At 42.7% G+C, this 27868-nt stretch overlaps 1 protein-coding gene across 2 annotated transcripts; it reads right to left on the reverse strand.

Annotated features, from left to right (window-relative positions):
- Positions 1-2739: 2739 nt before the first annotated feature.
- Positions 2740-27536, reverse strand: RNF20 (ring finger protein 20). 2 transcript variants are annotated; one of them, XM_035016189.1, is made up of 20 exons: positions 27405-27536; positions 26147-26301; positions 20914-21081; positions 20648-20795; positions 20310-20492; positions 15723-15841; positions 13910-14056; positions 13713-13733; positions 13344-13463; positions 11383-11562; positions 10107-10242; positions 9657-9778; positions 9171-9541; positions 8263-8380; positions 7514-7663; positions 6173-6385; positions 5186-5311; positions 4894-5034; positions 4100-4201; positions 2740-3854 (listed from the first exon to the last, which is right to left on the reverse strand). In XM_035016189.1, the coding sequence occupies exons 2-20, from the start codon at positions 26273-26275 to the stop codon at positions 3678-3680; spliced, it is 2871 nt and encodes a 956-aa protein (XP_034872080.1). In that variant the 5' UTR covers positions 26276-26301; positions 27405-27536; the 3' UTR covers positions 2740-3677. The 2 variants fall into 2 exon arrangements, with proteins under 2 accessions (XP_034872080.1, XP_034872079.1); XM_035016188.1 differs by having other exon boundaries at positions 13656-13733; positions 27405-27505.
- Between the last annotated feature and the right edge of the window lie 332 nt (positions 27537-27868).

The raw sequence follows: 27868 nt of genomic DNA on the forward strand, positions 1-27868 counted from the left end.
GCATTAAGGAGGGCAAGTGATGTGATGAGCACTGGGTGTTATATGCACCTAATGAATCACTGAACACTACATCAAAAACTAATGATGTACTATATGTTGGCTAATTGAATTTAAATTAAAAAATTTAAAAAATAAAATAAGCACACGGTTTGAGGTCCCTTTTAGCTCCCACATCCTAGCTTTCAAATCATTCCACTCCGTAGATTTCAGTAACCTGAAATCCTCATAGTGTTACTCTATTAATGCAAATATACTATGCTTCCAACTTTGTCCACAATTTCCCTCAAAAAAAAAAAAAAAAGACTAAACCTATAAAAGAAGCCATAGCTATCACGGATTGCCTCAAACAGAGCTATCAGTTTCAGAATTCATAATAATTTCCTTTGTTATCACCACAAAAGGAAATTTAAAGTTATATATTTCAGGATAATCCAAATTTGAAGGGTTACTTCAATATACGAGGAAAAATTGTTTCCACTTACGGGGTGAAAAAAATGAGTAAGGTTTGAATTACACACTGGTCCAATAAAGCAGACTTCTGAGGAAATGTTAGCAGAAGCAAGGAGCTGAATTAACTTAACCATGCGGACCTTCCCTGAGTGCTGTAGGCCAGGCCTCCTGATGGATAATGGGGACTATGTTGTTAAGACACTGCTCTTTCTATGTCCTAATTTTAGGACCTGTGATATATGCCACAAATAAGACCTTAATATCTAACATTAGGAAGAGACCAAATCTGGGGAGAAATTCCCAGAAAGTAAAGCTCAATTTCTGTGTGGTGGGACAATTACAGATCTAGGAAATGTTTAGGTTATTTCCATACCAGAGGTTTCCTATTATGTAAACCCAATCCAACATGTACACAACCCACCAGTTTCTACTTACTCTCAATGTAGCTGTCTTATCACGTCGAATCAGGCAGACTTTCGTAGTAAGAACTAGTTAAAACTTCTCTGCATACTCACTGGTACTTGGGTTTATCTATCAATTGATAATCCTCAGCAAAAACCTTAAAGACCAAATTTGAAAGGCATTCCACACCAACAAATGATCATGGAAACTGATGAGAGCGGAATATACCTTCCTTCAAGAAGCGAGCATCACCATCCCAGTAGGTCTAAAAGAAGACAAGTGATCATTTCTCTATTCTCCAGAATCTTCCCATGAATCCCCACAATATCAGACTCCGGAGTGCTGACCATTACACCATGGGGCCCACTTGAATCCTCACAACATCAAATCACATTCATCACTCAAGTGGCATGTACGTAGTACTGTGTGCACAGAACTCCTGCCCTTGAAGAACAAAGATGCCTTGTGGACCTGGACAGAGATTTAAAAAAGCAAACAAGGAATCCCAATGGGAATTCATATAAGAATGCAACAGCTGGGGCACCTGGGTGGCTCAGTTGTTAAGCGTCTGCCTTCAGCTCAGGTTATGATCCCAGGGTCCTGGGATCGAGCCCCACATCAGGCTCTCTGCTCCGCGGGAAGCCTGCTTCTCCCTCTCCCACTCCCCCTGCTTGTGTTCCCTCTCTCGCTGTGTCTCTCTCTGTCAAATAAATAAAATCTTTAAAAAAAAAAAAAAAAAGAATGCAACAGCTTTCAGAAATAGCTGAGATCTTGAAAAAGATCCCTATGGAGGTAAGAATTTAAAAGCCAACCATGTAGTTAAGATATACGCCTTAAAGCATTATCAACCCTGATTTTGGTCCAAATTGCCAAGACAATTTCCAAGATAACAACAAAATAAAGAAAAAAGAGACCATCCCCTCAAGACCTGAAAAAAAGAAAGGGAAGACTCTAGTACTTCTCCAATAATCCTTGAAGTTGGCATTCTATATAAGCATTAAAGAAATTTTCTAAAAAGTTCCTTATGGATCTAAAACAATGATTCTTTTTTCTTAAAGATTTATTATAGGGGCTCCTGGGTGGCTCAGTCGGTTAAGCGTCTGCCTTCAGCTCAGGAGGTCATGATCTCAGGGTCCTGGGATGAAGCCCCACATCGGGCTCCCTGCTCAGCGGGGAGTTTGCTTCTCCCTCCCCCACTCCCCCTGCTTGTGTTCCCTCTCTCGCTGTGTTTCTCTCTGTCAAATAAATAAATAAATCTTTAAAAAAAAATTTATTTTAGAGAGTGAGACAGAGAGTGCGTGGGGGGAGCAGAGGGAGAGGGGGAGAGAGAATCCTCAAGCAGACCCCCCACTGAGCAAGGAGCCTGATGTGGGGTGCGATCCCAGGATGCTGAGATCATGATCTGAGCCGAAATCAAGAATCAGATGCTTAACCAATGGAGCCACACAGGCGCTGTGATTTTTTTGGAGGATTGTGAGGTTTCAAATTTCCTTTGAGAATCTGAAAAAAGCTATGAATAAAGTGCATACAACACAAACAAAATTTTGTATACAATTTGTGGGTATTTCTGAAGCCCATTCACTGGCCTCTTCTGTAGTAAGAAGCCAGACTGTCCAAAAATCATCACCATTTTTGGTAATTATCTCAAAATGTCTCTAAGAGCTATGTTGCTGGGACTTCAAGCTAGTTGGGACTAGAGGCTCCCTGCTCTTCCCAACTAGAGGAACTTCCCCTAAATCCAGCTCCCCATGGGCCTAGTGGTTTTCTGCCACAATATTCCAGAGGCTGCAGTCCCCTGATGCTGGGCAGCCAGCTTTCTTAGCCAAATATCATAAACAGTAAATATCCCAACCCAAACCACCTGCTGCCCAAGAAAAACACGAACACTAAAACAAACTGAATCCTGCTTTAATTGAAGCTTATGGAGTATAAAGTCCTACAGAAACATTACAGAGAATCTTCCGGAAAACAGGGATCACAGCAATCCCTGTGGAGAGGCAGATGAGAGTAATTCATAGCTCACTAAGGCCTCTCTGTATCAAGTTCCCAGAGTACCCAGAAGATCTCTTTATCATCTCAGTCCTGTTCCCCATCCTCCCCAAGCTTGATTTCATTGTAAGATAAAAACTAAATTTGAAATTATTCTGGCCTCAAGAAATTTAAAGACTTTTTAATGAGTAGGACATTCAAAACTTAAATAACTTCCAACATGGAACCCAGCTGACCTTAACAAGTTACTTTGTTAGGGAATAGAAAATGGACTGAATCATCCTGGACATAATTTCATTAAGGCTTCAAACCATCCAGGAAAAAGTGGCACAATTATACCATTTTATAATCCAACTTTACAAAAAGTTTACTACCCAAATCAAGAAATGTTTGTGCCCACAGAGAGCTTATTTCTAAAAGATCCCCCTCACCCCCCAAAACAGCCGTAGGTCTCCACTCTTCTTTGCTCCCTTCTCTGTGTCAGAAACACCAATTTACTTCTTCAGGAGGAATGGAAATCCAAGATTATATAGTAAGCCTGAAGAAGAAAATGCTAGGAAATCTAAAAGCAGGAAAGAAATAAGCTGGTGGGGAAGACAAATGAGAGTTGTTTGTTTCGAATTCATTCTTAAACCCAAGACTTGCCTTTACCGGTCCTTTTCCCTGAAATCATCTAGCTATTAGAGAGGAGAGCCTGGACGTAAAGTCTGTGAAGGAAAGGTCACTGGCAGACAAACTGCCCTGTAGGTGACAGTCAAGGAGAGAAGAGGTAGAGGTTTTGGTGGTTAATGAAGAAGTGCCTGTCTAGCCACTCCCTCTTCTACTCTTGGCTCGGCTCAACCAATATAGATGCGATGGAAATCATTGGCACCAAACGCAGCGTTACACTTGGGACATTTGCGCTGACGGGTGTCATAGCGTGTCTTCACACACTCAAAGCAGAAAACATGAAAACACTTGGTCAGTACGGCGTCCTTTTTACGCATGTTGCAACATGGACAGGTCAGGCGTGCCTAAAAAAAAAAAAAGAAGTCAGAGTCTGATCGACCATAAAGGTTTAAATGGCTATCATATGGAAGCAAACGAGCAGGAAACCCACGAAGCACGAAGACAAGAGTGCCACCCCCGCCCAAAAGAAACCATCCTCTGGTTCCCTTCATGTAAATAAGTTCAGTGTTTATTCTCCCAGTCTATCAGCAGGCCACTTCAGGCCTGAACAAAAAGAACACAAAGAAATCACCGAGGCAGTTTTCCTAACCTTGTAATCCTTAATCTCCTCCATCAGGATCTCATCACACTTGGGCACATTGTCTGGTTTCTTTGTGGTCTCCAGCTTCCTTCGAAGCCGAGAGATGTCCTCCTGTGGTAAGAGAGCATACCCATGAGACGCACTCCCCCAGACCTGCCATTCTGAGGAAAAAAATTGCTCCAACTTGAACTTTCTGCTCGACAAAGAAAGGACTTTCTGTCCTCTCCCGGCCAATTATCTCTTAGGAATGCAGAGAACCGGAATGGCAAATACCTTCTTTTGTTCCAGAGCACAAAACCATAATCCTATTACCAAACTGAGTTGCACCTAACTACTGTCAATGCAGTTCTGTAAAAATACAGTCTAAGAATTTAAAAAAAAAAAGATGAAAAACTTGATAAGCAACTTTAAGGCAATTACTTTCAAGCTGAAGGTAGAGTGGATTAAAATAATTTACAGATGTATGGATAAGGATAGAAAGTCATCATGAGAAACACTGGACATGCCAAAAATAGAAACACTATAGAACTTTAAAATCCTCTAGTTTGATATGTTGCTACTTCTTTATAAATTTACCAATTCATTCAATTCATAAGTATGTATTTCATGCCCACCGGTTGGTAGGCACCGTGACAGGCTTTGGGGGATATGGCAGTGAAGAAAAAAGACTTGGTCTCTTCACTCAAGGAACTTATAAATCAAGTAGGAGATGACACACATCAGACCAATGACTCTTTCATAACATTTCAGAGCTCAGAACATACGTAAAAGGTGAAATGTAAAGAAAACACAATTGCTCTTGCCTGGGCTCGTTTGAAATTGAACATGTCCTTTTCTTTGGTGACACTGTTCTCCACGATCTCATCCTGAAAATCATGGAGCTTCTTCTGAGCCAACTCCAGTTGCGCTTTGAGGTCATCTGCCAGCTGGGCTGCCTCCATCGCCTAGGCGGGATGTACAAATAGCGTCCACTTATTTCTAAGGAGGCAAAACGTTAACCCGGTCCAAGGAAGAAAGTGAACCTCTAATTTCATCCATGTCCTACTTATTTGTTCCTCTGAGACTAACTTTAGATTACAGAGTAAGCAATCCTACCTTGCGTTTATTCATCTCTAAGGCTTGAGTCCTAAGACCCAGCTCCTTCTCCCCCGTGCCAATGTTGCTTTGTAAGAGATGCTCCTTCTCTTCCAATTTCCTTACTACCTGTAACTGCGCATCAACCTTTGAAAAAGAAAAATCATACTTTAACACAAACAGGAAAGAAAAAAAACTATGAACTGACTAGGTGCTGTTAATCCATAGGCCCACAAAAAGAGTCTGTTAGAAATCTCAAATCATCACTCTCTTTACCCATGAACCCTTCAAAATACATGCAAGACCACAATACTTAAAAGCTTCCCTTTTCATACAAAAAAAAAACAAAAAAATCATTGTTGATGATTCAAGCAAGAGTTTAAGAAACCACTGAAAATTCTTCTCCAAAATTGCCAAGAGCAAAAGGAATTACATTTACAGATATTCACCTTTTAGTCATACTAATTCTCGAAGCCTGGCAGTTCATACTAGACCATGTAAATTACAGCTCAAACAAAGGCCATGTGTATCTCTCTCAGAATGGTTAGAAGTTCTAAAGCAGTCTTTTTCTTGAAATTCACACACAAAGTGGAGTCACCATGAAAGGGTAAAAAGTCAAGTCACACCCCCACAGACTCTCATCCCAACATCCAGAGGTAATCAGGTAACCACTCTGTTTCTCATGCAGCCTTCCAGAAATTTGTAAACTACACAGCACACACACAAAGACGTACACATTTTTAAATAAAAGGGATAATAAAACAAATCACATAATGATAACATCTTCCATACTAGCAGATCCATATTTGTTTTAACAGCTAAACTGTACTTCTTTGCGGGGATGTATAATTTGTTTAAAAGAATGCTAAAAATATACATTTATACCAGAATGCTAACAATACACATTTTCAGGGTTTTTTTTTTTTTTAATGCCACAATAATCATTCTTTAACGCATGTAGAAAGTGCCCTACTTCAACAGAATTCTGGCAAGCTCTATTCAAATTACCTGAGTCTTTAGAGTCAAAACCTGGTCAGCTAGCTCCTCCTTCTCTTCTTTAAGTAACTTGTGGATCTGATTTGACTTGATACGCTCAGACATGAGCTTGAAATTTGCATCATCCTTCTCCCGCAACTGCTGCATTAAACGGATATTTTGCTCTTGCATGTCTTCAAAGGCCTGGCCTGTAACATCCATCTCCGAGAGGAGAGCCTCTTCCTCCTAAAATACAGAGAAAGAACCCTCATTTTAATAGAATCTTCTAACTCCAAAGAAACGAGCGCTGGAAACTAAACTTTCCCAGTATTCATTCAGAAATAAATTAACCTAGTGACAGAGAAACTCCGTTTTAAGCAGCTTAGTTTTGTCACTTGGGTTAGCCCGAGGAATACAAATGAAGCCCTTAGTATCTGAAGCCACTGGCACTGATGATCTGATGCTCCGCTGATTTATATTCAGAGTAAACAGAACCCCTACACACCACAATGCAGCAAACTGACCAAGTAGCAGTTGGTGAAGAGAACTTCTATCACAAAGCCTCCCATTTTCCCACACTTTTCCACAACTGTAATACCACATTTCACTACAGACTTTCCAACAGTACCGCACAACAATCTGATGGGTGAAGATCAGTACCTAAAAATATGTATTTTTTAAAGATTTTATTTATTTATTTGAGAAAGCATGAGAGCAAGATTGAGAGAACGAGTGGGGGGGGAGAGGCAGAGGGAGAAGCAGACTCCCCGCTGAGCAGGGAGCCCGACATGGGCCTCATTCCCAGGACTCTGGGATCATGACCTAAGCCAAAGGCAGCCGCTAAACCAACTGAGACACCCAGGTGCCCAGTACCTAAAAATATTTTGACTTATATTTTGTGTTGTGAGGAGACTGTGAGGAGAAAAGTCTTTACAGACCATGACCTGAGCCGAAGGCAGACGCTTAACGACTGAGCCACCCAGGCACCCAGTTTTGTATATTTGTAATCATAATGTATATAAAACCTTATATATATATATTTTTTTTTATATTTATTTTTTTATTTTTATATTTATTTATTTTTCCCCCATTTAGACTCACTCCTGATTCCAGATCAGCAGAGGAAGGATAGATCCCTCCACAAACAATGTTTGAACAACTGGCTACCCAATTTGAAAATAAATTTCCTGCCTCACAAATACATAAAACAAAATAATAAAGAATGAAAGACGTCAGTCTAAAAACAAATGTACATATAGGAGAAAAATATTCACAAAAAGAAAAAGACTGGAATGAAAGAGCACACTGCACTGTCAATAACTTGTCAAGTAACATTTATTTAAAAACCCAACTAAACAAAGAGAGTGTGCCCACCTGCTTGGCCATGGCCAGCTTCTTCTGCAGGTACTCTATCTGCTCCTCAACTGCCCGGATCTTCCTCAAGGCGTCCTCATCAGCCATCTTCTTGTTCTCCTTTTTCTCCTTATCCTCTAGATCCTTGAGTCTTTGCCTTAGGTCTTCCAACTAGAGAAGGTAAGGAATCATATGCATGAGAAGAAAAAGCTATAATACAATTTCAAAAATCAACTGATCCTGGATAGATGGAGGGCCCACAATACCAAAGAACCTTGAGAGAATTCGAAAGGGAAACGCTTTACTGGCAGGCCACATCACACTGCTCTAACTTCCCTCCATTCCCACATGACACACTTGTATAAGCAACGCTGGTGAGGAGTGCACGTGCACCTCTCTTTAGGATAGTGGTTCTCACCCTTTTTTTAAGGCCCCCAAATTGTAAGAGAATATGACATTCTTCCCAAAAGTAATCAGAAAAGTGACTCACTATAACAAAGATTTATGGGAAAAGCGTTAATGGGAAAGAGGGAATAAAAAGCCTGAAAAGGTTACTCCTATTCCCAGAAATTGTGATACACCTTACCACCTAGTGGACAATACAGAAATCTGTTTTATTTTAGATGATCTCTGAAAGGGAAGAAAATGCTGCTGAGTTTTAAATGCTAACTTCAAAGATGAAGAAAGAAACTACATCCTTCAGAAATGTGAAGGAAAATCCCATAAATGCAGACTGTAACAGAATGACAGGTAATGGCAGACGACATTACCTCTGCCTTAGACTTCTTCTCAGCCGCCATCAGCTGAACTTTGTCTCTCTGTTCCTTTGGGGCAGAGCGGTACATATCTAGCAATAGTTTCATCTCCTTTTGGCTCTCTTGTGCCTTCCTATGATGAGGGTGGTAGAGGGAAGGGAAGGGTGTAACGAGAAAACACAGGACATCAGAGCAAGGGAATTTGGAATTGGGCAAAATCATTTACAACAGTTCCATGTACATCTTACAGCACAGCTCTAAAAGAAAACTTCTGCACGGACCATCAGGAGACTTGTGGATATACTCAGAAACTATAGAAAAGCAAGCTAACTAATGGAATCATTTCTCCTTCAGACCAAGTTCTCCAACATAAAGTTATAAAATGGCACAGTATGTGACATTATGTTGGTATTTCATTAACCGACAGGTCTGTCTTACCATTTCCATGCCTGCAGGAATAAACCTCCTAAGACACCTCTTAAAATGATCTGATACATACACAAACTGGTTAACTGCCAGGCAAACAGATCAACGTTGTTCAAGTTATGCTGATACAAACTCTACCCATTATGATTTTAAATTATAGTTCATGCCAGCAATCTGCCAGCAGTTAATTTCAATAATTCTCATGAGTATTGCTTCAATCATGACACCCTGGTCCCTTAATTTGGATTCATGAAGAATAAGGCTACAAGTTCAGGGCTTACTGAGACCTGACCACTGAACCAGACTACGCGAGAGCCCGCACAAGCCATTTTGACTGCACACTTGATTAAAAATTGAGAGCACAATTAATTGTACATTTAGTTATACCCAAGATACTAAGATGGTCTGTAAGTCATGCCACCCACCAAACAGTTCATGCATGATGTCCTAACCTCAGCTTCTGAGTCAGAAACAGTTTCTCTAAATTCTGCTCTTACTTGAGTTCAATCTTCAATTGTTTGATAACTTCTGCTTCCTTTTTCCTTCCATCGTCATGTTTCCCTTTCTCTTTATCCTTAGCAGAGTCTCTTTCTTTCTCTGACTCTTTCAGTTTCTGCTTCTCTCGTTCCCTCTCCTTTTCCTTCTCCCGCTCTCTTTCTCTCTCCCTCTCTTTCTCCCTCCTTTCTCGTTCTCGTTCTTCCTCGTCCCGTTTGGACTTAATTTCATTGACTTCTTCCTGAGATGCCTTTGACGCAGAGGACTGGGCAGCTAAGTCCTCAGGATCTTGCTTCAGTTCTGCAGGCTCATCCTTCGGGTCCTCAGTACTGGACTGAGACTGCAGGAGGGCAGTGCCGCTGCGCAGACGGGTCTGGGGGACAAAGAGGGAAAGGAAGCGCATCACTGACAGCAACCACCCTGCTCGCCTCCCTCGAACCCGGCTACACGAACAGAAGAGCAGCACTTAGTCTACCCGTCCTGGTTACCTTGTTCAGGTCAGACTGGGCTTCTCTCAATTTCCGCTTGTACCTCAGGACCTCACCTTTCAGCTGGTGATTGTGATTCTGGAGGCTACTGATGAGGTGGCGCATCTCCCGGTTTATGGGGCCTTAAATACAGCAACAGCAATGTTACGAAGAACTGTGACCAGGGCAAAGGCACAAGGAGAGAAAGTGCGGAACACATCAGGGACCTCTGAGAAACAGGGAAAATTACCAAAAGAAAGATTCCTTCTCACAAGAAGAAAACAAAACTGGCCAGTCTGAGTTGGGAAAAACAAGCACCAAGCTGTGAGCCAAAATGAATTCCAGGATTTGGTTTAAGGGTCTTTAAGACATCGGAGCTCCACTTAATCCTAACAAGTCCAGGTAACCATACGGTATTGTTTAAGGAAGGCATTTGCAGTAAGCTGCAGGGTGAAGCAAGAATAATCATACCTGCTTGCTCATTGGCGGCAAGGGTCTGCTCAAATTCTATCCTCAGCATCTCATACTCCTTGCGGACCTGGGCCAGTGTATCTTCCAGCTGGATCACTTCGGTCCTCAGCTTCTTATGAAGACTAACTTCATCTCGCTACGTGCAAAAAAGGGAACCAATCAAAAATTCTTATCCAAGGGCGCCTGGGTGGCTCAGTTGGTTAAGCGACTGCCTTCGGCTCAGGTCATGATCCTGGAGTCCCGGGATCGAGTGCCGCAGGGAGCCCGCTTCTCCCTCTGACCCTCCTCCCTCTCATGCTCTCTGTCTCTCATTCTCTCTGTCTCTCAAATAAATTAATAAAATCTTTAAAAAAAAAAAATCCTTATCCAAATGTGGAAACATCATCATATTCTATTACTAGGTTTCCTAATTTTGACCCATAAGGATCTAAGAAGAAAAAAAGGAAATACTAAGAGGGATTACTCTGAAAAGTTCCAATTCAATCAATATATAATAAGCACCAGGCAGCTATGAAAAACTGATTTGAAAACTGGCAGGATATTAAAGAAATAGGGGAAATAGCCCCTTCCTGTGAGAATGTTATAATTTACAAGGAGTACAAACAATAAAACGGGATATAAACATTGTAAGGTAAGATATATTAAATTCAATTCATTTGTCAGACATACAGTAAAAAACCAACTATGACAAACATTACCTTAAGGACTATGGAAGGTATAGAAGTGAACACATGAATAAAAGTTTTTGCCTTAAAAAAAAAAAAGTATTTACATTTGCCCGGACCCATATAATGGCTTATAAACGGTGCAGCAGCTTCTACCCACTACTCTCGCCCATGCACATAGGCTCCAGCCATAGTAAACTATTTCTAAATCTGTTCTTCTCACTGCTGAGAATGCCCTTCTATTTTGTCTACCAGTAAACCTGCATTTATACAAAACTTGTATTTACGTTTTCTACCAGTAAACTTAAGATTCACACTTTACTCTGGCAAGTGGTTATCAGGAAGGTTCCACAGGAAATCAGATGCTCTCCTTTATTACTGCCTCTTTTAGGTACGCCTCTGCTGTCCCATACCTCATTCTAATGGTCACTACTCTCCCCGCTAAGCTGTATGATCCCAGATGCCAGGATGCCCACCATCCAGCAGAGTAAAGACGTATGGCCACTCCATACACGCTTATCAAATGAGCGATAATTGCTCATGAGAGGGTAAAATTATAAAATTTACAAGGCAGAAAAGCTCATATATAGAAGACAAAGCGAGGCTGTTACTTCAATGAGCTCAACTTGGCGCTGGTGGGTCCCCCTAGTGCCATGAAGCAGTGTCCGAGCCTCATCCAAGTGCGCTTTCAACTGCAGGCTCTCATTGTACAGGACGGAGAACTGTGACTGCATACAGCGGTACTCCGGGGTCTCCTTAACCGCCTCCTCCACCGCGCTCCGCAGCTCCACCTGAGGAGGGCCCAAAAACGAGTCAGAAGCAGAAGCTAGCGTCTGTGCCCTAGATGCCAGACAGGGAATAAAACCTTAAACTCAGTGATGTCCTGTGCAATTGAGACAAGCTTTTTTTGTTTTGTTTTGTTTTTGTTTTTTAAGATTTATTTATTTGTCAGAGAGAGAGCGCACATGCAGGGGAGCAGCGGACAGAAGGAAAAGCAGGATCCCTGCCGAGCAGGGAGCCCAATGCAGGACTCAATCCAAGGACCCTGGCATCATGACCTGAGTCGAAGGCAGACACTTAACCGACTGAGCCACCCAGGTGTCCTGAATTAAGACAAGCTTTATGAAAATTATGGATTATATCTGCCCACTCTTCTAGTTCTGTAAAATCTACATCAAATTAAATCTGACCAGCCAAGAGGTGACACCAGGTAGGGGCGCCTGGGTGGCTCAGTTGGTTAAGCGACTGCCTTCGGCTCAGGTCATGATCCTGGAGTCCCAGGATCAAGTCCCACATCGGGCTCCCTGCTCGGCAGGAGTCTGCTTCTCCCTCTGGCCCTCCCTGCTCTTGTGCTCTCTTTCATTCTCTCTCTCAAAAAAATAAATAAAATCTTAAGAAAAAAAAAAAAAAAAAAGAGGTGACACCAGGTACCTGTGTTCTCCACCCAAGAACTGTTTTAATTGATACGTATTTTACATTATGTATCAACCTACACCCAATGACACTAGAAGAGCCCTATGAAATTTGTCAGATGTGGGGACACAGAAAACCCTATGAAATTTGTCAAGATGTTTAATTCTTAAAACATAGTCGAGGACCCTCGTCATTAACTTGTTCTTTTTATTAACAGTCACAGAGAAATATATTTTTGACACTGTATCAAAAATAGTTATGCTTCTCTTAAGCAACGATCTGCTTTAGTTACCCAAACACTTTAATTGATTTAACTCAGGTTGGGTTTTTTTTTTTATTTTTTGTTTTTTTCAGTACAAACATCTTTATTTACCTAGAAACAAATCAAATTATAAAAGACATGTGGCGGGGCACCTGGGTGGCTCAGTCGTTAAGCGTCTGCCTTCGGCTCAGGTCATGATCCCAGGGTCCTGGGATCAAGCCCTGCATCCGGCTCCCTGCTCGGAGGGAAGCCTGCTTCTCCCTCTCCCACTCCCCCTGCTTGTGTTCCCTTTCTTGCTGTATCTCTCTCTGTCAAATAAATAAATAAAATCTTAAAAAAAAAAAAAAAAAAAAAGACATGTGGCTATGACCAAAAGAGGGGCAGGAAGACTTTCAGAATCCATGTTCTTCCCACACCCCCAAGAACCTGGGGAGAGAAAATTCTAACAGGCAGGTTTGAAAACCAACAGGAACCATCACTGATCATGTCTCTTTCTCTGTTTTGGCAGGTAGGAACTGCAGAGCCAAATCCTATGACCCACATTTGGCAACTCCTGACACGTGAGTAGCCTCCCCTGCTACAGGATGTATGTATTCCCTGCACAGATCTTGTACACAAGCCCCATTTTTTAAAATCCATTTTGGATCATCACCCCAGTTTACCCTACTCATTTTTCTCAACAATTCCTAAGTTAAAGCACCTTGATTCAGTCTTTGTAGGTTGTTTTAGATCCTTTTCAGAACAAGGCACAGTACAAATAATTAAGTAAATAAATAGATACACCAACAAAACTCACATTTTTCTTTTCCCTCATAAGTTATGAGGGCCGACCAGCATGTATGTGAGTTGATCAGTGAAAAGTTTCATTTTACGGCCCTTCAGAAAGGTTTCTCCTACCTTCAGCTTCTCATTTTGGGTAGTGACCTCCTCCAGGTCTTGCCGAAGTTTCTCCAGCTCACAGTGACGGTTCTGAGCCAGCTCTTTATTCTCCTCAAGCTCTGCATTCATTTCCTCAAACTGGAGAGAAGCAGGAAAATAGCAAGATGAGCATAAAGAAAGAATTCTTAAGTCGTTGCCATTCCTAAGCTTCCACCTCACCTTCCCATTCTTCTAGCACAACCCCACCCTGCCACCTGTGAACTCCTCAGTACCGAGCACGACAGCTGACATGAGGTCAAAGACGTGTCCCGAGCGAGTGCCGGACTTTACCTTCCGGGCATTGATGGTGATTGTGCCACCATACAAACTGCTCCCCGCTCCATATACCTTATAGCCTTTTGAATTCACCTAAAGGAGGGACAGAGATTCTTTAGTGAGAGGAAAGCCGAAGATTTTAGTCTGATAACCAAAGTACTTTCAAGAGTCCATTTTGTCCCCAGGTACTACTACCCAGGTCCGTCCTTTCTGAGTAAACTCCTTAAAAAGGACTCTAGCCTCTAAACCGTGAATGAAACAGCACTTGCCCGTTCTAGGACTTCTGCTAAGTGTCGGTTGAGTCGCTGTTCCCTCTTCCGAATTTTGTCAATATCCCACTGCAGGTCATCGATCATGGACTCAAGGACAGACACTCGTGACTCAGCTGTCTCCACTTTACTCTGCAACTTGGAGAACTACATCCCAAAGACAGGCATCCAGAAAAAGAAAGCCAAAAAAAGAGTGAGAAAAGCAATACCTTCCATCACTATCTTACATCCCAAATCTCACAAAATTAACCCTTGCTTATGTATCATTGTAGACAAAATTTAAATAGAAGTTGCTTCACCTTCTTCCCAATGCATGAGTGTAAAAATAAAATCATGAAAACTCTAATTACAAAACTGTTACATGTTCACATTAATCTATATATACCCTTTGTGTTGGTTTTAAAAAATGGCCCCCAAAATCTTTGGTAGTCCTCCCATCAAGAGGTGGTGGCACTGTCCCCTCCTCTTGAATCTGGGTCAACTTTAGTGACCCAATGGAAATGATGCTACATAACTTGGAGGTTATGTCTGAAAGGCCATGCAGGTTCTACCTGCTGTTCTTGGGACATTCATTCTCTGGAAGAAGCCAGCTGCCATGTTAGAAGCCCAACTACCCTGAAACTGCCATGCTGGAGAGGCGACATGCAGGCGTTCCAGTGGACAACCGAAGGGGAGCTCCCACCCAGCTGACAGGCGACATCAACAGCCAGCCACAAAAGCCATGGTGGACGTCAGCTCAGCTGAGCAAAGCAATGTCTCTCTCCAGGGTTAGTAATGCTACATGAGATTTGGGAAAGGGCCAGAAGAGGTGAACCTTCTCACCCTGGTCGCACCTAATTAATGTCTCAAACGTGACAGAAAGTTATTCTATTTTTCAATACACTCCGATCTATTTATAAGCACTGCTATACTCTACACATTAATAAACTTCCCAGAAGATTCTCATGGAAACAGCCAGCATGGACCTTGGCACTCGAGTTTACAAAACAAGAGTATAATGAAGAACGTGGGCTTTGAAGTAAAACACCTACATTCAAATCACAGTTCAATCACTTGCTGGCTGTGTGTTCAGACCAGTTACCAACCTCCTTGAATCTGCTCCCTTGGCAGTAAGATGGGAATTGTTTGACCATTAGAGATGATACTCATCAAGTACCGAAGTGCTAGGCACTAAGTAGATAGTAACTACTAACTAAAGTATGTCAAATTTCAGCACAATATCCTTTCAACTAAACTGAAATGATAATCAGGTGTGTCAGAAAAATCTTAAGGCCTATTATCACTTTATCTCAATCACTGTATATAAATAAATAAGTATCCGAGTCCTGACATGATTTGGTCATGGTACTATTCATGCCCAAGTGTGGGCTGAAAACCCATATTCCTCAAGTTCCCAGGCCATCATCAATACAGTAGTTCCTACTGTCCCTTTCTCAGATGAATTTCTACCAACCCATTCCTCAGTAATATTGTGCATGGTATTTTATATTTGGGGTAATTCATCATTTGGGGGATTGGTGTGTTGTTTCACAAAACCCCACATGATGGTATTTCTTCCTAAAAACTAACACCGTAAAGTTTTCTATTTAACAGAGGCACAAGTCTAGGAGAAACATTTGATTTTTTTTTTTCCCCTTAACCTTTCCTCAGATTTTGATTTCTCAGACCTGGCTGCTTTAGCCTGCCCTGCATGCTCTTCAATATAAAAACAGGCTTTCTATAGTCAGATGATCCTCAAAGCATTCAAAATTCTGAGTCTATTCCAGTGCCACAGACCACTAGAAAGTAGTATCTCTCCTTTCGGATCAAGTACCTCCTGAGACATGGTGCGATGCTTCTCCTGAAGGAGGTCTGTCAATTCCTGTAGCCTCATGTTCTCCTGTCCAAGGAAGGAATTCAGTTCCTGCACCGCCTCCTCCACTATCAGATGATCTGAGAGAGAAGAACTGCACTTTAGTTTAGCATCTATAGTGTCCAGTTTTAAAACTGCACCTCCCACCAAAATATTAACATGCTATGTCACTTTATTCTCCTGAAAACCTTCAAGAAGTAGGCTGGTTTTTATTATCCTCACGTGACTGATTCAGTACCCAGACCTTAGCTGACTTGCTTAAAGAGATGAGCCAACCTTGTGCTTCAGGAGAGGATGACACAGAGCCAAGGTCACCTAACACCCATCCCTTTCCACAAAGTCAAAATGTAGTGAGAAAAGAAATGGAGGTTCTGTAACTTTATTTGGATAAGGCACAATCACCCAAAAAATGCATTTTAAAATTGTAGACAAGGCAGAGGTATCTCTCATCAGTGTCAGACTTCATAGCAATAACATTCTATTTCAAAAAGCTATCACAGGGGCGCCTGGGTGGCTCAGTCGGTTAAGCGTCTGCCTTCGGCTCAGGTCATGATCTCAGGGTCCTGGGATCGAGCCCCGTATTGGGCTCCCTGCTCCGCGGGAAGCCTGCTTCTCCCTCTCCCATTCCCCCTACTTGTGTTCCCTCTCTCGCGTGTCTCTCTCTGTCAAATAAATAAATAAAATCTTTAAAAAAAAAAAAAAAGCTATCACAAATTCCTATTATTCACTAACAGCAACATGAAGCATCTCTCTGTTGAAAGAGAGAAGGGGGGTGCAAAGGGGCAGAAATTTCCTTGCTCAAATGAGCACCTATAAAATCACAAAGGATAAAGATAAGAGCCTTCAATTACTTAACATATTCTGGAATATGATGCTAGGGGCACTCCTGAAGCTCAAAAGCCAAAATGTACACTATAATTTACAAAGAAAGGAGATAAATTTACAGAACTTATTACACCAAGTTAAAACTAGAGTCACAAATATAATAGCTCAAATCCAAATGTTAGCAAGTGAAACCAGGTACTCTCAGGATATAGTGCCCTGGAGAGAGTTATCAGGAGGAAGAACTGTGGGCTCTCCTACTACCCCTTGGCATCACTCAGAAACACCATACAGAACAGGTTGGTCATGTGGTGGTTTTTGTGGTTTTTAACCAGGATTGCCTGCAGAATCATTTGTGGAACTTTAAGATTAGACACTTCCCTAGGACCCGTCCCACACCTACTAAATAATACCACCCATGGGCAAGGCCAAAAAAACATATGCTCCGGAAGCTCTCAAAGTGATTCTGGTTCATAACTCAAGTTAAGAACTAGGAGCTGAATTTTAGTCTTTTTAATGTCCTGAGATACTCAGAGGCCTAGAATACAATAAGAGCTCAATAAATACTTACTGAATTAATAAACAAGCTGATAAATGCAATTCTTTTGAATCAAGGATAAAATAAACATGGGGAAAAAATGAACTGCCAAAAAAAGTATAGTTGATGCTACAATTCATACTTTATAGATCTTTATCTCTTAACAAGTTCAGCTTATCAACGGCAATTGCCTTTTATGCTATAAAAAATAACTCAGTGATTTGTAACTCATAATGTATTTATTTTTGAACTTAAACTCTAACCTGTTAAAATGCATGCCATCAAAAATAATTTTAAAATACTATTCAGTATACCACCCATTTCAGTTCCTTTTTAAATATACCAATTATTTTACTGGATATTCATTTATAAAATCAAGTTTAACACTGGCATAACCTCTGCAGATGGCATATTATCTGCATATAATATGCATATGGTTTATCCATGCAGCATATTACTAGGATTTAACCATATCATCCAACTGTTCCAGTATAGCCAAGGGAGAAAGAAGTAACACCCAGCTCAGTTTATATTAGGTGATAGGGAGGATTTATAGCCACTCATTCACCATAATTAAGCATGCACTAGATACCAGATACAGAGATTAGCTAACCCATAAGTGGATGTAATATATGAATACAAAAGTCTGGGAGGACACAAACCACACTGCTTACAAAATGGTTATCTTTGAGAAGTGGGATGGGAGGACTTTTATAGTCTACTTTTATCTATCTCTGATTTATATATTCTAAAACTGGTATCCAAATAATTAAATACACAAATATGCTAATACACTTATGCAAAAGCAAAAGAAACCCTTTCCCATCAAATTTTCACAAGTCTTTTACATCCCTCATCTTCTAATTCTGTTGATAATTTAGCCCAAGTATCCTTAAAAAAAATTAGAGTAGGAGCGCCTGGGTGGCTCAGTTGGTTAAGCGTCTGCCTTCGGCTCAGGTCATGATCCTGGAGTCCCGGGATCGAGTCCTGCATCGGGCTCCCTGCTCAGCAGGGAGTCTGCTTCTCCCTCTCCCCCTGCTTATGCGCGCCCTCTCTTTCTCTCTTGCTCACTCTCCCTCTCTCTCAAATAAATAAATAAAATATTTAAAAAAAAAAATTACAGGGGTGCCTGGGTGGCTCAGTTGGTTAAGCGACTGCCTTCAGCTCAGGTCATGATCCTGGAGTCCTGGGATCGAGTCCTGCATCAGGTTCCCTGCTCAGCAGGGAGTCTGCTTCTCCCTCTGACCCTCCCCCCTCTCGTGCTCTCTCTCAAATAAATAAAATCTTTAAAAAAAAAAAATTACAGAGAGCGCCTGGGTGGCTCAGTTGGTTAAGCGTCTGCCTTTTGCTCAGGTCATGATCCTGGAGTCCTGGGATCGAGTCCCGCATTGGGCTCCCCGCTCAGCAGGGAATCTGCTTCTCCCTCTGACCCTCCCCCCTCTCATGCTCTCTCTCTTTCTCAAATAAATAAATAAAATCTTAATAAAAATAATATAAAAATTCTTATTTGCCCGCCCAATGGTTCATTACATCCAACATACTACTTTCAGAAATGAAAGGTTAAACATCTTTCCTTTTAAGTAGGCTCCAGGCTGAATGTGGGACTTGAACTCACAACCCTGAGATCAAGAGTCACATGCTCTACTAAGCCAGCCAGGCACCCCGAAAGGTTAAACATCTTAATAATAATCAGAGAAATTATGGTATTACAACTAGACCACGATTATTAAAAATGTGAAATCAGGGCATTTAAGAAGATGCAACCTAGCTACACAAATACTTTACTATACTGTAAAAGCTTAAATTTCTCCATTAACACTGACTAGTAACATAATTATTTCAAATAGACACTTCTCCACCCGTGTAATATTTTCTTTTATCTTTTTATTTTTTTGAGGGGGAGAGGGGCAGAGGGAGAGGGAATGAAAGAATCTTAAGCAGGCCTCATGCCCAGCACGAAGCCCAGTGCAGGGCTCGATCTTATGACCTGAGATCATGACCTGAGCCAAAATCAGGAGTTGGATGCTTAACCGACTGAGCTACCCAGCCGCCCCTCTTTTATCTTTTTAAACACAGAGACCATCTAACAATTCTAAAATCTGAGCCAACTCTTTCTGAAAATATTAGAGATAACAGATAAACAAAAAACAAGAACATATTAAAACTGACTCTTTGGGGGGGCACGCCTGGGTGGCTCATTCGGTTAAGTGTCTGACTCTTGATTTCAGCTCAGGTCATGATCTCAGGGTTGTGACATCGAGCCCCGGGTCGTGGAGTCTGCTTAAGATTCTCTCCCTCTCCCTCTGCCCTTCACAACCCCTCCCCCCACGCTCTCTCTCAAATAAATAATTATCTTTAGGGGTGCCTGGGTAGTTCAGTTGGTTAAGCTTCTGCCTTTGGCTCAGGTCATGATCCCAAGGTCCTGGGATTGAGTCCCGCGTTGGGCTCCCTGCTCAGCAGGGAGCCTGCTTCTCTCTGCCCCTCTCCCTGCTCATGCTCTCTTGCTCTCTCGCTCATTCTCTCTCAATCTCAAATAAATAAATCATTAAGAAAAATAATAAATCTTTAAAAAAAAAACTGACTCGGGGCGCCTGGGTGGCTCAGTCGTTAAGCATCTATCTGCCTTCAGTTCAGGTCATAATCCCAGGGTCCTGGGATCGAGCCCCACATTGGGCTCCCTGCTCGGCAGGAAGCCTGCTTCTCTCTCTCCCACTCCCCGGGCTCGTGTTCCCTCTTTTGCTGTGTCTCTCTCTGTCAAATAAATAAATAAAATCTTTACAAAAAATTAAATTTAAAAAACTGACTCTTTGAAGTCAAAGTTCAACATCTAATAAACAAAATTTTTTAAATATAATTACCAATATTTAAAATAATATCCAAAAACAGAGCTACTCCTTAAATAATAAAATTAATTTTGCTACTTATAAAAGTGTTTAATTAACAGAGTATCAGAATGGGGCTTTCCTCAGCTTCTTACAAGACCGTCATGTGGCTCAAAATATGAAGCACTTGTAAAATATTAACATGCCATAGCAACGACATTACTGGTATTACCGGTAATACTGGAGATTGGATTCCAAGGAATGTAATCAAAAATAAATACATAAGTCTGCCAACTACAAATTAGCATGCAAAGGTGAGCTCTTATTCCTCCCCCTTTTCTCCCAGTCTCCTGGTTCTTGCCTCACCTCCACTGTTCAGCTTCCGCGATAAGAGCTCTACTTTTTCTTGTAATTTATCATAGACAGTCACAATCTGGGACACAGCTCGGCGGGAGGACTCCACACGCTCCTGCAGCTGAGACTCCATTTCTTCACTGGAACTGCTGGCCAGAGTAGCAAGGAAAGAGAAGGCTGGCTCTTGCCCTTCCCCTGAGGACACGGGGGGGAGGAAAAGAAGCTGTCAACGTTATAAAACTGGAAATACCAAAATCTTCTTTCTTTCCTCAAATGGAAATCCTGAAAGCAAAGCTCTACTTCAAAAACCCACATGGCATGTGGTGGTAGCATCCACCACAAATACTCACCTCTCTCTCGGTCATCTTTCCGTTCCTGATTACTATCAGAGTCTGGTTCTGGTTCCGGCACGACAAGGGCTTTTCTCTCCGTGAGGAGATCTCCCAAACCCTGCTCCAGATCGTAACGTTTAAGGATGATACGGATGTTTTCATCAAACTGGAGAAGGGTGGGCACGGTTATGAAAAAAACAAAACACAGCCTGGGAAATGAAGAGAGTGCTAAGGCAAACAAAAATGCTCAAATAAAAATCTGAGCAAATAAACGAGTGAGCTACCTGACTCCAGTACCGGTTGACAATCAGCAGCGAGGCGTCATCGGTGGCCTGTCTTCGTTCCAGTTTTTCGATGTGCTCACGGAGTTCATCTTCAATGGCCTGCCGTTGATCCAGCATTTCTGCCAGCTTGCGATTTTTGGTTTGCAGTGTTCGAATGTCTAGCTCCTCCTGCCCCAGGAAACCAATCTTATTAGTCTCCACAAAGAAATCAGGCAAATCAGCTGTTAAATTCAACAGGGTCATATTAATTAGTAATTTCCTGTGACTAAAGCTATTCATTTTTAAAAATCTTACAACAAATAATTGGATAAGTAGGAACAGAGGAAGTAAAGGAAAGAACCTGCGATGAAGCGAAGTAAGAATGACACTAATATACTAGAACTTGGACCTCACCCATCTCACTGTTCTCTTCTCGTGGACACCCACAGTCCTGTGAGGCTCCACTATCCAGGTCGACCACCTTCTATCCTGACCACAGTTGCCATCTATCTCCTCAGCACCGCCCCCCACTCATTCAAGAAGCTTGGCACCTGGGTCCTTCTCTGCCCCAGTCCCTGCCAACATACCCAGTGAGCGCAGTACCCATGTGGGTGTGTACACATGTGGACAAACCATCGAATCCTCCAGGGTCTAGGCTGCGTTCTGAATTCCTTAACTCCAATGAGTATCTCCCCCACTGTGTTTCAGCCACACAATTCAAAAGCCACATCTTGGACTTCTGTCATTATCTGGAACTATGCCACAACTGAAATCTTAAATTCCCTGAATAAAACCTTATCTTTCCAGGTACCTCATGCCCTTATCCCCATATACTGATCCTCATCTAGATCTCCCAGAATTTTGAATTCTCTCCCTTTCCTTGTCAGTCCCTTCTGTCTCCACTATCTTCCATACCTTGACCTCAACTTGTGCTCAGGATCTCATTCTCTTCTGTTTCTGCAAAAATATTGCTCCATCAGTAATTCCACACCTTTCTCAAATCTTTCATTTTTCTCCCTAATTCCTTCCCTAGGACAAGGTGGGGGCTGGAAGTGGGGAGGGTGGGGGGAGTATCCCAGGCAAAGAAACAGGATTGGAAAGGATTACATTTTTACTTTACCTAAGAATTCATGAATATTTTAAAGTAAGAACTGTTTATTAGAGCACCAATTTCTCATCTTGCTTTTATTTGCCTTCTTCCATTTTGGCTAAAACATTCTTGATATGCCAAATTAGTCAAGAGTTTCCCAAATGTACAGCTTATTAATACTATTAATAAATGAAATCTTCGGGGCACCTGGGTGGCTCAGTTGGTTAAGCGACTGCCTTCGGCTCAGGTCATGATCCCGGGGTCCTGGGATAGAGTCCCGCATCGGGCTCCCTGCTCAGTGGGAAGCCTGCTTCTCCCTCTCCCACTCCCCCTGCTTGTGTTCCCTCTCTCTCTGTCAATTAAATAAATAAATAAAATCTTTAAAAAAATAATAAATAAATAAAGAAATGAAATGAAATCCTCAACCTCTTCTCTGAGCCCTCCTTTTCCCTTCTTGCTCTAACTGAAACCTGGATGAGAATGCTGTTGCCCTGCAGGTTTCTCTGGCACTGCACTGGGCCTGGAGACAGGCAGGCATCTTCCTTGTTCTCCACTGCCACTTCCAGGCCATTAGCCCACCCGCCTCCCTAAAACCTCCTAGCTTTGCAGCTCACGCCACTGGTCCACACCACCTGCCACCCTGCCTTCCTGCACTGGGCTATAAACGCCCAGATCACTTCCCCATGTTTCCTGAAGATTTAGCACCTAGCTTATTACTACTTTCCAACGCTATTCCTGTCACAGTTCTTACTGATTTCAATTCCCATACAGATGATCTTTCCTGTATCTCAAATCATCAAGTCGTTGACTTCCTTTCCACCAATGATCTTGTCCTCTACCTCCCGCAGCCACCAAACTCCCAGTTAGTCTTAGTCTTAGCTGTATCTGTCTGCTCTCTAAGCTCAATTTCAGACATCCCATTCTCTACAATTACCACCTACTTTTCCAGTTCACTCTCTCTAGTTTCCTGATTCCTATAGTTCTTCACCTCCTCCAGGATCTACAATCCATTGGTTCTATACCTTTCCCAACCTTCATTCCTCTCACTTCCTCACTCCCTTCTTTATTGAACTTAAATTCTGCAATCAGTCATAATCACACCCTTTTCTAACCTCCTTCTTCCTTGCTCCTTCTTCACACTTACGTGGTAAAAACCCCATCCCTGGTAACATCCAACTCTCCACTCCTCCAGGCCTACATCCATGCAGCTGAACGTGACCACAAAACATAAAGTACCACGCTGCCTGGGCTCACTTTGAACTCATGATCACAGAGTCAAGTAGGTCCTCAGTGCTGCCCAGCAACAATACTCGATCTCTCTAGTCCGTTCCCTCTTCAAGATGACTACTTCATACCTTCTCCTGTCTCTTCAAACCTCCAACACTTCCTCCCCCATCCTCACTCTCAGATGAGTCGCCTCTGATTTCACTGAAAAAAAAATAGAAGCAATCAGAAGAGAATGTCCACATCTATCTCCCATAACTGCAGCTACCGACCTACACACATCTGAACTCATATTCACAGCCCTCCTCTTTGTTGCTACGGATCAACTGCCCCTGCTCCTAGTTAAGGCCAATCCCCCACTTGTGCGTTATAGCACATGCTCTCTCCCCTATTCGTGGAAATCACACCAGCAACTATCTCCTCTTTCTGCTACCTCATCAACTTTAGCATCTCTACCAAATCATTTCAATCAACATGCTGTAATAGCTCCTACTTTAAAAAGAAAACAAAACCACTTCCCTCAACCTCACATTTCCATCTGGCTAATGCCACATTTTCTTTGTCTTGCTTTACATCAATACTCTTGCAAAACATGGTCTTTCCCCCTTTCCTCTTCTCTTCTCTTCAGCTCACTACAATCAGGCTTCTAGCACCACCACTCCATGAATACAGTTCTTATCAAGGCTCCCGAGAACCTTCTACTGCCAAACCTAATGTCTCACTGCTCTCCTCACTCAGTGCTCTCCTTACTCAAACCATCAGCAACACCTGAACAACTCCTTCGTGAAACAACATTCTCTTCATTTGCCTTCTGGACCCCCACTCTCTCTTGTTCTCCTACTTCATTTTCTGTCTCTTTGATCAGTCTCTTCTCATCACCTTGACATGAAAATATCAAAGTGCTTCAGGGCTCTGTTGTCAGTCAAACCTCAAACCTCTTCCTTATCTACACTCACTTAGAGCTTCTAGTCTCATGGATTTAAATACCTCCTACAAAATGATGACCCCCAAATGCACAGCGTTAGCCAGACCTCTCCTCAGACTGCAGATTACAGTATCCAACCACCTACCCGTTCAGATGTCTAATAAGTATCCCAAACTTGCATGTCCAAAATCAAACTCCTGCCTCATCCTCCACAGCTTCCCAAAAAGTCTGCTCCTCTCTTACTCCTCCCCAGCTCAGCAAGTGGACAGTCTGTACTTCCAAAATTCTGGATCTCATAAACTTTATCCAATCCATCAGCAAATCTTGTCAACACTACCTCCACAGTGACCCAAGCCACCACAATCCCTCATCAAGATTACTGCAACAGCTCCTGTTGTGGACACTTTTGTGCCCCATGCCATGTCCTGTCAGCCTGCCAGACTTCAGCACAGCTATGGTGGACAGCTCCATCCACCGCCAGTGTTGCCACCTCAAGCTGCCCAGAGTCTTTTCATTTTTTGTTCCACAACCTCAGCTGGCTCACTACAACAACCTTGAAGCGCAGAGGAAGAGATATTGCCTTTAAGGGTAACCTTCAACCAACTGGGGCAGGAATTAGTGGATATATGCCCCAGCTCCCCACCCTTAGAGACATGAAATGGAAAGGAGAAGAGGGAAAAGGAACAAGGGAATGACTTTGCCAACTGAACTCATAAACCTTGCTCCTCTACAATCTATTCTCCAAGCGTAAGGCAGAGCATGTTACTCTCCTGCTTAAGACCTTCCAAAGGCTCCTCGCTACCTTGTGGATAAAGTCCAAACTGGGATGTATCCTCTCTGCCTCCCTCAGAGCATGGGGCTATTAATCCCTATGAACAGCACTTCTCCCACTCATAACTGTTAGAACAATCTGTTCCCTTGGCAGTGCCACCTTACAAACTGAAGTCCAGGGGCTGTCTTCAGTGTAAAGCATAGTATCTGGCAAATAACAGATGCTCAACAAATATTTATATTTATTGAGTTAGCAAATGTCCTTGGGATGCATGATGAGATCCAGTGTTAAAACAAAATCACCGCCTGGCAGAGGATGGAGTAGCTGAACCCCAGAGAGACTCAGAAATGACACTTCATCAACAATTTACTCTGAATGTTCCCATTATTCTCTCTGATCCTGAGCCTAATTCAAATAAGCAAGAGATGTGGTTTTATAAGCTATACAAATGTAAAGCATTTTAACACCATATCCCCCTGGCTGAGTTCCAGAACACAGACTCCTGATCTAGATCCAAACCAATTATAGTGAGCTTCTGATGTCTAATGGACATATAACATTACTCTAAGCTTCTGGTGTATAACAGTCTAATGAAACTGTCAACTCCATGATAGCAAGGACAGAGACTATTTTATTCACCATTATATTCATAATATCTAGCCCAATAATAATTATTAATAGCTCACACATATTGCATACTTACCATATTAAAGGTAACGTTTTAAGCCCTAACAGGGGCTCTTTCATTTTATCCTCTCAACAACCCAATGAGGTGGGTATAATAATTACATTTTATACACAAGGAGAAGAGGCAAAGGGAGGAAAACAGAAGGCACGCAGCTAGGAAGTGGTAGTGCTGAGGATAAATTCCAGGTCGTCTGGCCTCAGACTCTGACCCTTCATCACTCCGTCAGTGATTTTGCTACACTGCCTCTTAGTACCTAGCACCTAACTTTTCAGTGAATGAAAAATGAATGTAGTTTCCCAATGCTAATGCCTATAATCAATGTGTATCAGGCACCACACCCTCCAGAGATTAGAAGCATACCTTTGAAAATAAACACCAAATGTCCACATACTCTTTTCAGAACTGACCACCACATCATTTCACCTACTTCTGACTATTTTCCTCTTCTTTTCAAATAAATTTTTCTTACATCAGAAAGCTTCCTAAACTCTTACTTTCAGGATGCAATTGAGAAAAAAAAAAAAAGCGTACTCTCATAGCACTGTTTCCACATACCGTTGAAGAGACACCCCCGAGCTTAATCGTCTCCACTGTGGTCCCTGAATCTTCAACAGCTGTTTTCTTCTCCGGAGGCACGGATGTGCCAGGCTCTCCAGCTGCTCTTTTATTTCCAATTCCTGACATCTTGGCACCAGAGGATAGCAGTATTCCTGGAGGGGAAAAAAAAAAACCCAGAAACTTAGGTAAGAGATACAAGAAGAGAAACAATAAAGAGATCACCTATAATGTAAAAACTAGCAATTTTTCTGGCCAGCCTTTTAACCGAAATCCATTAACTTCATACCAAGTGACACAATCCCCAAATTCCTCTTGGAAAGAAAAAAGTAAACTGTGGAGTAAGAGTCAGGGCTGAATTTACACAACCACTAATTTCTGAATAGGATGCTGATAAGAAATGAGACAATGGGCAAAGGATGAAGACACCAAGAAAAATGTCAGAGAAATCTCACTTCCTGAAATGCCAGAATCAGAAAAAATAGTTTGATTAGGACAGGAACTAATTCTATTGTGTTGGAAAAATCACAGAGCTGAAAGAGATCTCAGAAATGTCTACTAAATCATTAATATTGAACAAGTCGTGTATCATCACTGAGGCTCCATTTCCTAAGCCAGAAATAAGAGTATATAATTACTGTGCCCCTTTCAAGGAATGAATAAGTACAGAAAGAACACAGCACAATGCCTAACACGAAGAATGCACGCAGAAATACTAGCTCCCTTTCTTATACTTGCAGTTTCTTCCCTATTTGCAAACGTTCTCCTCATGATTTCGTGCAACCCTAGGGAGCCTGGACCTGAGAGTGAATCACCATTCTACCTCTCAGGGAGCCGTGTTGCCTTGAAGGAGTTCTCCAAGAGCTTCGGTTTCCTCCTACGTACAGTCGAGTGCAACAAACACTCCGTCTACCTAAACTGCCTCCCAGGGTTTCGGAGCTCAAAGGAGAAACGGATGCTAAAGCACTTTGCTGCTTTAGAAAGCAGCCCTGCCATCACCGAGACTACACACTACCCTGCTTCCTATTCAAGCTCCAGGAGAAGGCGTTATCGGCGGCAGTAACCTGAGTCGGACCTCGCCTGGAGAGAGGACACAGAGGGCCAAGACAAGGGCCGCACCCCGACCCGCGAGGCGGCAAGGACCCCAGCCTCCCGCGCCGCCAACTGCAGGCCCAGGAGAGGGAAGCCCCGGAGCCGGAGAGGGTGGAGATTCCCGAGGGCCCGCACAGTCCCGCAGTGCCCTTGGCCGAGATCTAACCTGGGTCCTAACAACCGGCGCCGCTGGGCAGCGGCACTCAGGCAGTTATTCACCAAGGTCCGCTCAGCGCCCCCACTTCTCACCCCCGACCCGCGGGCGAGGATCCATCGACGCTTCCGGGGGGCGGGGCCAAGGACAGGAAGAAGGTCGAGAAAAGAGGAAGGCGCTTCAGCGCGGCCGGGCGGAAGTGACGCCCCGCGAGGGCGCCGAGCGCCCGGAAGCAAGTGCCGTCTCTGTAGCAACGCGAGGCAGCTGACCTCGGCGTGCACCCTGTCCCCGCAGTCGTTGGCGAGAGCGCCGTGACTTTTTGGCTTGTTGGCCTATGTTACTGCGACCTAGTTTTTCTACTGAAATAAAGTGCCTCTTACTAGTGCTGTGGAGACTCGTTCAGACTGCCGCTTGGCCGATGGTCCGGTCAACCTCCGGGTGGAAAGAACTAGCCTCAGCCATCTCAGGAAGTGGTT

The sequence above is a fragment of the Mirounga leonina genome, unplaced genomic scaffold (assembly GCF_011800145.1).
Source record: "Mirounga leonina isolate KUSES-001 unplaced genomic scaffold, KU_Mleo_1.0 Mir_170, whole genome shotgun sequence".
In the NCBI taxonomy this organism is placed as follows: domain Eukaryota; kingdom Metazoa; phylum Chordata; class Mammalia; order Carnivora; family Phocidae; genus Mirounga; species Mirounga leonina.